This window comes from Hydra vulgaris, chromosome 09 (genome assembly GCF_038396675.1).
Source record: "Hydra vulgaris chromosome 09, alternate assembly HydraT2T_AEP".
Taxonomy (NCBI): Eukaryota; Metazoa; Cnidaria; class Hydrozoa; order Anthoathecata; family Hydridae; genus Hydra; species Hydra vulgaris.
The window spans coordinates 35934048-35946418 of record NC_088928.1 but is presented as its reverse complement, the minus strand read 5'-3'; the positions used below and the strand labels follow the sequence as shown (position 1 = coordinate 35946418).

The following is a 12371-nucleotide window of genomic DNA, read 5'->3' as shown; positions in this document are numbered from 1 at the left end:
TTTACGTTACTGCCATAAGACCGTGAAGCATGGTCGAGGCAATGTAATGGTCTAGGGTTGTTTTTCTGCTAACGGTCTAGATCCAATACATCGAAACGATGGAATAATGGACCGCTTCATGTATAAAAATATTCTGAAAGATGTTATGTTACCTCATGCTGAACGGAATATGCCAATAAAATGGGTTTTTCAGCAAGACAACGATCCGAAACACACTGCAAAAGTAGTCAAGCAGTGGTTTCAAGACAACCACCTATCGGTGATGGATTGGCCGCCTCAATCAATCCTATCGAGAACCTGTGGGAGATAGTCAACCGCAGAATTAATTATGAAGGTGTTCGTAATAAGGATCAACTGTTTGAACAAATCCAAAAGGCCTGCGCAGCGACTCCACAAAGTTTGATTGATCACCTGATCGAATCTATGCCTCGAAGATGCAAGGCTGTGATCGACAACAAAGGATTCGCCACGAAATATTGATAGCGAAATACAGCTTGGTCATCATTTTGTCGAGTTGCACTTGTTTTGTCCAGAAGGAAATCAACTTTTTTTAATACTTTTGATTAATTTATTAATTTTTGTGTACAAATAATGAACTTTGTGATGAATAAAACTTATATATATATATATATATATATATATATATATATATATATATATATATATATATATATATATATATATATATATATATATATAGTATCTATATATATATATATATATATATATATATATATATATATATATATATATATATATATATATATATATATATATATATATATATATATATATATATATATATATATATATATATATATATATATATATATATATATATATATATATATATATATATATATATATATATATATATATATATAGTGCTGGCAAAAAGTATTGCAACAAGGCACAATTTTACACAAATCAATGTTTGCAATGTGTACACAAATGCAAAAAGTCTTACAACATCATAATTACTTCCAAAAACAATAATACTTCCAAAAATATTATATTTTCACCAAAAACAAGTTCAATTATTTTTATTACATTGTATAATCATTTTAAACAGATGTACTATTAATATTTGGTAGGATATCGTTTGTTTTTTAACACAGCACTAATTCGTTTGGGCATGGATTTGGCAAGATTTTCACATAGTCCTGATGTAACTTCTGTACACCATACATGACGAATAGCATTTTTTAAACCATCTAATAAACTGCAATTCTTAGCAGATACACGCTTCTTGATACACATCTAAAGATTTTCAATTGGGTTGAGATCTGGAGAATTTCCAGGCCAATCAAGCAACTGTATGTTTTTTGATCCAAGCCACTGCTTCACAGACTTCGCAGTGTGGCAGGGTGCTGAATCATGTTGAAAAATTGTGCACTGATGAATAATCATGAAATTGATTAGAGATTCATCCAAAACGTTGAGGTACTTTTTTGCATTCACAGTTTCTCCCTTGGGCAAAAAGTATAAATCTCCGAGGCCATGAGCAGAAAAACAACCCCACACCATTACAGAAGGTGAATGCTTCACAGTTTTGCATGTCTATTTAGGATTGGTAGGATTAGAACTAGTAGGTCGACGAACAAAAAGCTTAACATTAGAGAACTGACGAAACATGGACTCATCACTGAACATCACCTGTGTCCACTGCTCTTCTGTCCGATTTTGATGCTTCTTGCAGAACCCAATGCGCTTTTTTCTCATCTTTTCAGTTACTAATGGCTTCTTAAATGGCCTTCGGGCAGGTAAGTTTAATTCCGCAGAAAGTCTGTGACGGATTGTGCGCTTTGAGACATTAGAAAGTGTTGGTATGCTGTTCTGTAGGTCACCAGAGGTTATTGAAGGATTCATCTTGACCATTGTTACCATCCTGAGGTCAGTACGCTGTGAAGTGACTCTAGGACGTCCAGACCTCTTTTTAGGAGATAGGGGGATAACCTGCTTTACAACACGCCAAAATGTGAGTGTGCGTGTAACCATACAAAAAACACCTTTTTTTATTTACTCTTTATAATGAAATTCATCATCATTCATAATACATTCAAAATAAATATATCAACAAGTTCTAGTAAATTTTGCAACCAAAACATAATTTATTTTTCTAAAAAAATCAATTAAATAAGACAATATATATATACAAATATATTGAAAATACTTAGATTGTACAAATAACTGAGGTCATCAAAAAATTTTTTTTATGAAACTTCATTTACTTAGCGAGACGTGCACGTAACATAACAAAAAAAAGTGCCAAAATTCGAAACCCAAATATCAAGGCAAACAGGAGGCCAATGTTGCGATTAAAGTTTTCCTAAAGCAAAACATTTATATAAGTTTTAAAAAAACAGAACTAATATAAACTTAAATATATGAACTAATTTAAACGCAGACGTTTTTGACTTTTAAAATATATTTTGATGAAATTTGAAATTTAGTTATAAAAAATGCCTATCTTTGGAAAGCAATAGTTCATTGATTTAACTAATCAAAGACCTTGTGGATTTAGTGGATTCAAGCCTGGATTCAGTTTGAACATAAATTCTTATCCAACTGGAAGTTGCAGAAGTTGCAAGACAAACCTATATTTTAAACAGAAAGGTAAGGTACTAGGTATGTAAAGGTACTAGGTATGTAAAGGGTATCAGTAAAGTTGTAGAGACCTTATAGTTGAATGGTCGTCATCAAGTTAAAAAGTTGGAAAAATGAAGCAAGAAGATGACAACTGTTATTTAATTTTATATTGTACAAGCGGTAATTGCAAACTAAATCTTTTTATCTACAAAGAAACTGAAAAACCTCCATTAAAAAAAAAAATATATATATATATTTTGCTCAAAATGTTGTCTAATAATTGGTCCTGGTATTTGTCACCCACGCAAAAACAACAAAAGCAACAACAACAACAAAAAAAACTGCTCAAAATCTCCATACCTTAATTACTACAAAGAAATCAAATGTTACTGACAGTTTCTTCTTGTACGCTATAAGAAGAATTTGCTGTTTGTGACAGTACAAATATAAAAATTGCAAAAGGAAGAGACGCTCTTCCTGTTAAAGTGTACAGAGTTTGATCACCTTTAAGGCATATAAGAAATGAACTTGAAGATAAATCATGGTTTTCCAAATTGGGCGGTGTTAGTTATAATAAAGAAGATAATAAAGATGTTTGAAGATCCGAAATACAGGAGAACACATATGCTGATGTTACAAACAGGTCACACTAGTTAAATAAGTTTTACGTTATCAAAAAATGTTAACTTAGAAGGAAAAGACAATATAAAAGGAAAAGACTATTTTTTCGGAAAACATATTGTTAATTGTGCTAGTAACTGAAGTGTGTTCTTTCTATGCTATTTATGCTAGTAACTGAAGTGTGTTCTTTCAGGAACTTGGATCTTTTTAACTCAGCTGTGCGTGTTGGTATTGATGAAGGATATTGAACTCTAAAGATTATTATGAATAATCCATAAGCATCAAACTTTCAACCAAAAACCAAAAATAGATCAAAACTGTTGACTTAATTTCACAATTTGAATACCACATTTATGAACATCATGTAAGTAAAACTATTTATCTTCTCTTCACTGATAAAAATCTGAAGAACTTTCTTGAAAAGAAAACAGTTCAAACATGGAATGGCTATAATGGTGGTGAATTTGATGGACCCAACTGTGTCAATCTTTTGCAACTAACTTCAAAAATGAAAAATCTTCGTTAAAGGTAAACACCACGTAATTTGCGAAGGGTTCTTCTTAACGGTACGTATAAAGTACGTACGAAAATAAGTTACCCAAAAACGTGCTTTTGCGTACAAGAAAGAGGAGGGGGTATTAAAGACAGCATGTGTAGGTACGTGATTTAAATATCTCTCGTTCTTTATCTCTCCTAAAACTTGATTTCTTCTTTTTTAACAAAGGCATTGAATCTCACGAGTTTAAAAAATCAATATTTTGTTATTCAACAGAGAAATATCAAATAAACTTAAAATTTTTTTCTTTTTAAAGTTTTAAAAAGTTTAGGTGAAGAAAGGTTGGGGGCGGAGGGATGGTAATTTTGTAATATATAATAGGTGAATGAGATCGTTGAAAGCATATAAATGCGTAGAAGGTCCTAAATCAATGGTTTTAATGCGTACGTACTTTATGGATACCCCAATAAGTGGTACAAAAATACTCTCAAAAAACATCTCCAGTACCATATAGGTTGAGGGAAATCGGTTTTTTTTAAAAAAAAATTCTTCATTTTAAATAGGTCCATGATTTATAAGAAGATTTCAAATTTCATCAAACTAACTTCAACAGAAGACCTTAAAAGGATTTAAGCAGAAATTTAAAGCTTATTATTAACAGCTAAATATTATTTTTTAAATTATTTTTAATTATTATTAACAGCTAAATTAAAATTAACTTAATAGTATTTAAAAATTAACAACAATTTTTTAATTTAAATTGTAAAATAGATTTAAAAACTTATAGTATTAATACACAATAGCTATTATTGTTGATTGCTATCGGATTACTAGTTTTAAAATTAAACTTTATTAAAATTGCGAGTTATTTAAACAGAATATATCCTAAATGTATAATGGCTTTTAACAGAATATTACATGAAATCAAATTGTTTGGAACCAATTTTTACAAAAAGAAAAAGGACAGACAGGGATATGTAAGTGTACTGACCGCAAAAAATGTTTAAACCTGACGTGACTCAATGAAAGGTCATACACACTTTCTTTTCGCCGACAAAATTAAATTTTCAGCAGCTATTAATTCTGCAAATATACCAGATAAAAAAAACGAATTCGTTAACTACACCTGTTTGCGTTTAAGTTGGCCGTTTTAATTTTAGTTTGTCATTTTTTCATTTTAACTTGACACTTTTAATATTGAGCATTTTATAATTTTAATTTGTCAATTTTCATTTTAATTTGGCATGAGAATTTTATCAGTAAAATGAATTTTCGTGTCAAATTAAAATGGAAAATTAGCGAAGTTAAACGCAAAAAGCTGTAGATAGTAAAAAAGTTGAATAAACTAAAAAGATAAAATAGTCGATTCTTCATTTAAAATGCAAAGTACTTTGATGTATAATTAAAACCATAATACCTCAACTACTTTAACTGAATTAATTAATCAATAAAGTTGTTTTAATAAAGTATGGTAGACTATGGTAGTTTTACTAAATATGAATAAAAACATAAAATGTAAGATTTTGTATGAGATTATATTTGTAGCTCATCAAATTTAAATTAATTAAATAATTTTAATTATTGCAAATAACACAATAAAAGGATTACCTAAAAACTAAAATTTGTAAGCATATTTTATATATAAACTTTTTTCTTTCTTTTTTTTTATCTATGCCTGCACATAATTTATGACACTTAGAATTTGACAGCTAAATCCAAGATTTAGAGTTTCCAAGATTTCCAAGAAATCCAAGATCTAGAGTGATATGGTGAATTTCCATTCACAAAAATAAAAGTGTAGTACCAGATACAAAATCAATTTCATTGTTACTTGTATTATATTCCTGATACAATGTTTTTCTTCATTATTACTTGTATTATTTTTTTCACTACAGTATTTTTCTTCATTGTTACTGGTATTATTTTCCTCACTAAATGTTTTTCTTCATTGTTACTTGTATTATTTTCCTGACTACAGTGTTTTTCTTCATTAGTACTTGTATTGTTTTCTTCACTACAATGTTTTCCTTCATTGTTACTTGTACTATTTTCCTCACTGCAGTGGATTTTTTCATTGCCACTTGTAAATACGATGTTCTTCACTACGATGTTTTTCTTCATTGTTATTTGTACTATTTTCCTCACTACAGTATTTTCCTTCATTCTTACTTGTATTGTTTTCCTAACTACAATGTTTTTCTTCATTGTTATTTGTACTATTTTTCCCACTATAATGTTTTTCTTCATTGCTACTTGTACTATTTTCCTCACTATAATGTTTTTCTTCATTGTTATTTGTACTATTTTTCCCACTATAATGTTTTTCTTCATTGTTATTTGTACTATTTTTCCCACTATAATGTTTTCTTCATTGTTACTTGTACTATTTTTCCCACTATAATGTTTTTCTTCATTGTTATTTGTACTATTTTTCCCACTATAATGTTTTCTTCATTGTTACTTGTACTATTTTTCCCACTATAATGTTTTTCTTCATTGTTATTTGTACTATTTTTCCCACTATAATGTTTTCTTCATTGTTACTTGTACTATTTTTCCCACTATAATGTTTTCTTCATTGTTACTTGTACTATTTTTCCCACTATAATGTTTTCTTCATTGTTACTTGTATTATTTTTCCCACTATAATGTTTTCTTCATTGTTATTTGTACTATTTTTCCCACTATAGTTATTTCTTCATTGTTACTTGTACTATTTTTCCCACTATAATGTTTTCTTCATTGTTACTTGTACGATTTTTCCCACTATAATTTTTTTTTTTAAAGCAACAGTTTTATTTTAGTTATTTAAATAAATTTTTTCTTTTTAACAAAAACCCTTTATTGTCTTTTTCTGTTGTTTTGTCTTTTAATTTTTGGGTGTTTGGATCTTTTTTAGATGTCCAGTATTTCCCCATTTTTGTGTTCTATTGAGCTCAGTTTTACAAGTTGTTAAAGGCGCATGATATAAACTTTTGCTTATTTAAATCAAAACAAAAGTTTCAGGCAGAAACATGTGAGGTCACTTCTACGTCATGTGTTGATTTTTCAAGTTCTTTTGTTTTATCAATCCTCTTAAATTGCTCACCTTGTTTATAAAATATTGATTATAACTATGCTTTTTATATGTTTTTTCACTATTTAAAACTTTAGTTAATTATTCGTTTTATTATATATCACATTAAGTTGATGTATATAGTTGTCTATATATTTCATATATACAATGTTGTCTGTTAATCGTTATCTTTATAATCAGTTGTGCATGTCCATTTAGCACCTCAGATTAATAATTAAATACATTATTAAAGATGTTTTTAAAATCTTGAAAGCTATTTGTGATATACATTATTTAGTCATCTATGAACTAAAAATTTGTTTTGGTAGTAAAACCATATATCATTTAGCATTTATTTATCATATTTAAACTTGAAAGAAACTATTTTCTCAATTAATATCAGAAAACATTTTGCCGTTCCAAAAATGTAAAAGAACAACATTAAAATATTATAAGTAAAATGTCTGAGGAGAAATCATAAGCGTTAAGGAACAAAATCAAAACTTATCATCAAATACTATATTTACATTTGATAACTTTAAAAAATTATCTAACTTTAATTTGATAAGTATAAAACTAGAGCTTTTAAACATAATTTATCTAATTAAAAGTAACACATCTTTTAACTGTTGCATAGTGAGACTTGGTTGAGTGAGACTTAAATTTGAATTAAAGTTAAATTGGAGCTATTATTTGATAAATTTTTTAGCTTGGGTTAAAGAACCAAACATGTTTATGTAAAATATCATTAATAATCTAACCATTAAAAAAAAAGAAAAAGTAAATCCCACATCCATTAGACTTAAACCTAATAGTAATTTTTATTAGGCTCAAACTTTATCCGAAATTCATTGTCAGATTTTAGATTACATTAAAAGATTTACATTTAAGACTATCTTATAACAAAGAATAAAAACAGATATAAAAATAACATTTGACTTTAAATAGAAAACATACTTCTGAATATCCATTAGATTCAAGAACTTTATTTCCATCAAAACAAATATTTTTACCATTGCAATCACCTAAAAAATTTTTAAGAGTTAATAATAAACTTTGACATTATAAATTCTTTTAAGAAAAGCCTAGCAGTTGAGCAAAATACAGTACAAAAAACAGAACGAAAAATAATGACAAAACAATTTGTCATTATTTAAAATAAAATGAAATACTAAATCCAAAAAGGACATACAGAGATTGTGACAAGCTATATGGTAAACTTATTGATGAAAATCTCAAAGTTTACTCTGTTTAAACATAAATCCATGCAAGAGGTATCAATGAGAATAAAAATTGAATATACATAATCAGTGCATATAGTCAAATAAATCAGGAAAAAAAAAGAGCTCAAAAATGAAAACCATTGGTCAAAAATGATAACATTAGGTAAAAAGTCCAGATCAGGTCAGGTTATCCTGCTACTGGTAACATGTAACCCAGTACAACCTGCTTTATGTCCTGTTGCTTTGTAGGATATGCTATTTAAGCCAAAAGCTAGGAGAAGCCAACTCGGACATAAAACACCCTCTGCCTTGGGCCTCTTAGTTGAGTGGCTAGCTCTTAGTTTGAGAAGGCTAGAGATGATGTCTTGATAAAAATACTCAACTTAGGCAGATGTTAAACACATCCAGCTACTGATTTGTAGAAGGCCTCTTAGTCAAAGAATTAAGGGGTAAAGTAAACAGGTGTGTGGACCAGCCTCACACCCGTTCTTCATCTATTAGCCTTGTACAGTTGTATTTATAATACATTGTTTTCAGTTAGGATGTTGCATACTGGATCTTCTTGACTTAAAGCATGGTTTTTGCTTGTATCTCTATTTTTATGACTAGGCAATTCATTCTATTATCACCTAATGAGGGTAAAGCTCTAAAACTCAGTTTTATGGTTATGAGCCCAGCTGGTAGTCAGGTTACCCAAACTCTGTTGATGAAATCAGCGTCTCAGAGAGGCTGATTCCATCAACAGCTGTAAAATATCAGAGTACTAACAGTGCCATGTTAAGCATGGATGGTGACCCTGTTTGTAACTTTAGTGTGCATTGCCAAGGCCACATTTGGAACCTTTTGTTACGGCTAAGGGTTTATTAATAGAAATAAGGCTACTGTTCTGACTAATAAATAGTGTACTGAATACTATCTGCGCTTAGAGTCAAATTCTTTAACAAATTTAAAATCAACTAAAGTACCAATAACTATAAAACACAAAAAACCATCATCATCACCAAGTTCTCTAGACCTATCATTCACTAATATTCATGGTCTTCGAAGTAACTTTTCTTCTGTTGAATCTGATCTCTTGCAAAGCTCACCAGACCTATTTGCTCTTTATGAGATTAATTTGAGTTTGGCTGTCTCATCTCGTGATCTTAGTGCTGATGGTTATCTTTCTTTAATTTGTAAAGACTTCAATAGTCACATGTTTGGTCTGGGCATTTACATTTGTAAGAATTCACGCATTTGTCAGGAAACTAAGTTTGAATACGCCAACTATTCTTTTATGTGCTTTTGTTTAGCGCAAATTCACTCTATCGCCTTTCTCTTTGTTCTATATTGCTCTCCATCACCTGCACTCTTTTCAATGTTATTTCTGATCAAATTGACCAAGCACTTTCTCTTTATCTTTCAGCCAATATCGTTGTTGTTGGTGACTTTAATGCTCACCACATTGAGTGGCTTGACTCCAGTGTCAGTGACACTGCAGGCGTTAAGTCCCACAATTTTTTCCTTTTGCAATCTCTAACTCAAATAGTCAATTTTCCAACTTCCGACAATCAGAATTATTTACCCTCTCTACTCGACTTATGTCTTGTTTCTGATCCTAATCAGTACTCAGTTTCTCCACATTCACCCTTAGGTCTGTCTGATTATGGTTTGATCTCTCCAAAACTATTATCTCATTCTTCTTCATCATCAGAATCTCCTTATCATCGTACCTCTTACAACTACCTTAAAACTGACTGGTACTCTTTCTGTGATTTTCTTCTTGATAGCCCTTGGGTAGAAATCTTTCTTCTTCCTGCTAATAAATGTGCTTCTTACATCACTTCTTGGATTCAGGCTGGCATGAATCTTTGATTCCCGCTCAATGATTCCAAGTTAAATCTCACTCTTTTACTTGGTTTACCTCACATTGTGCTGCTGCATTTCCAATCGAAACCATTACTTCCATATTTAGCAGCAAAACAATTCTCCAGAAAACAGTCATCTATTTACTATTGCTACAAACCATTGTAAATAGGTTTTGTCTAAAGCCAAAGCACGTTACTCTCAAATCATGGAATCTTGTATTTTATCTAAAAAATTAGACTCTCATGACTTACGGAGAATCTTTAACACTTTCAATAATAAGGACAAATCTGTTACTCCACCTCTCTTGTATGGTTCAGATTTTGTTACCTCACCTAAATTTAAAGCTGAATTGTCTGCTAAAAACTTTTTATCAATATCATCTCTCGAAACCACTAGTTGCGTTCAACCTGATATTGCCAACAAACAGGCTGATCATTTGCTTGACATTCCTATTACTTCAGCTTCTGTATCTAAAGTGATTTCCTGCTTCGACTCTTTTACAGCTTGTGGTGCGGACATTTCTAAAGCTTTTGATAAAGTTTGGCATGCTGGTCTTCTCATTAAGTTTTCTTCTTATGGTGTATCAGGTAACATCTTAAGATTATTGAATACTTCCTTACCAATTGTAGAACAAAAGTTGTCCTTGATGAACAGCACTCTTCTTCATATCCTGTAACTTCAGGGGTTTTTCAAGGTTCTATCCTTGGCCCTGTACTCTTTTTAATTTACATTAACGATCTTCCAGATATTCTCACATCTTAAGTGAAATTATTTGCTGATGATACTACCATTTATTCTTTTCATGATAAGAAGCCAACACTCTCTGGTTGCACTTCTGCTACACATAAGACTCACAGTGGCTGGTGAACTTTAATTCAGATAAAATCCAATATTTTTCAGCCAATCGTTACTGCAACAATTTTTCTTCCTATATTTATGAGTGGTAATGTACTCGATAAGTCATCTACTCTCAATCTTCTAGGATTAACTCATATCTCGGATCGTTCTTGGAAACCATATATCAAATCCATTGTAAAATTAGCATCTGCTGAGGTTGCATCTCTTTATCGTGCTCAACATTTTCTTACTCCAGATTCTATTCTTCATCTCTATAAATCTCAAATCCATCCTTGTATGGAGTAATGTTGCCATATCTGGGGCAGATTTTCCAATGATGTGCTTCCTCTTCTGGAAAAGGTACAAAAACGCATTGTAAACATAGTTGGACCTGCTCTTGCAGCCAACCTCTAACCATTATCACATCGTCATAATGTTGCTTCTCTTTTCTACACATACTATAATGGGTAATGCTCTAAAGAGCTAGCGTCTCTTGTACCATCTTCATTCTTATGTTACTCGTCATTCAATTAAGTCTCTTTCTTTTTCTGTGATTGCTCTTAAGTGCTCCAACAACTCTTATTCGTCTAGTTTTTTTCCTCGAACATCAGTTCTTTGAAATTCGCTTCCTTTATCTTGCTTTCCTGATTTATATAATTTCCAAACTTATAAGTTGTTTGTCAATCATTATCTTGCTCTATAAACTTCATCTTTTCTCTTCCAGTAACTTCTAACTCTTATAGTGGTTGCTTGTAGCCTTGTTGGAAGCAGGGTTGCAAAAAAAAAAAATCACACGGTTTTTTTGGTTTAAACTTTTTTTTTTTTAAATCCATGTTTAGTCAACTTTTTTAATCAAAAAAAAGCATTAATCATTTTACTTGAGTAAATTATATTTTCTATTAACATTACTGCTGTAATTCATTAACCAATACATCATTTAATGTTATGTATAAAAAAATAAGCTTTGCCCCTTTTTCTACTCTCTTCTTGCTTAATAAGAATGAACAATTTTAATTAGAATGAGCAAGCCCAAAAGTCGAAAAAATTCATTCAGTTGTAGCACAAGAAGCTAGTGCATTTAACAAACCTTCAATAACATGTGATAACTAAAAATCTGGACAAAGTTTGTGTAAATATAAAAATACAAAGGAAAAATTTTATATTTATATACAAGTACTTCTATTTTATTGCAAATTTAATTCTTTAAATGTATTTTTAAAAAATAATTTATTTAGGAATAATTAAAAATGAAAAAAAAAAGCTTATAACGAAGACTCCCTCAGAAAATGAGTGTACGCATTTTTGGATTTGCATCCGGATGACAACAAAAACTTCATTGTAAATCATTTTTGAATGAAGAACATACCAAAATCTACTATTTATAATATACTTAAAAGAAAGGAGAACAATATAAGACCAGAAAGAAAAGTCGGAAGCGGTCGCAAAGCAATAAAGATGCCTGCAAAAGAGATAAAGCGCCTTAAAGAATCTATTGATCAAAAGGATGGTATTTCACAGCATGGTCTTGCAAAACAATTTCACGTATCACAATCTTACATATGCAAAATTATTCACTAAAAAACTAGCATTCGTTATTGAAAAAAAACTAAAACACCAAAAAGAACACCGGCTCAAAAAGCAGCTGTTCGTTCAAAGTGCCGCAGGTTGGTTTCCATTATTCGGAAAAAATTGTTATTATTGA

At 30.3% G+C, this 12371-nt stretch overlaps 1 protein-coding gene across 3 annotated transcripts in view; it reads right to left on the bottom strand.

Annotated features, from left to right (window-relative positions):
• Positions 1–2207: 2207 nt before the first annotated feature.
• Positions 2208–12371, bottom strand: part of LOC100198543 (protein white) — a 108447-nt gene continuing 98283 nt past the window's right edge. For all 3 annotated transcript variants that reach the window (XM_065805537.1, XM_065805539.1, XM_065805538.1), the window contains 2 exons: positions 7719–7786; positions 2208–2329 (listed from right to left, as the gene is read on the bottom strand). In XM_065805537.1, the coding sequence (XP_065661609.1) occupies positions 2228–2329; positions 7719–7786 (170 nt within the window). In that variant the 3' untranslated portion in view covers positions 2208–2227. The remainder of the gene's footprint in view (positions 2330–7718; positions 7787–12371) is intronic.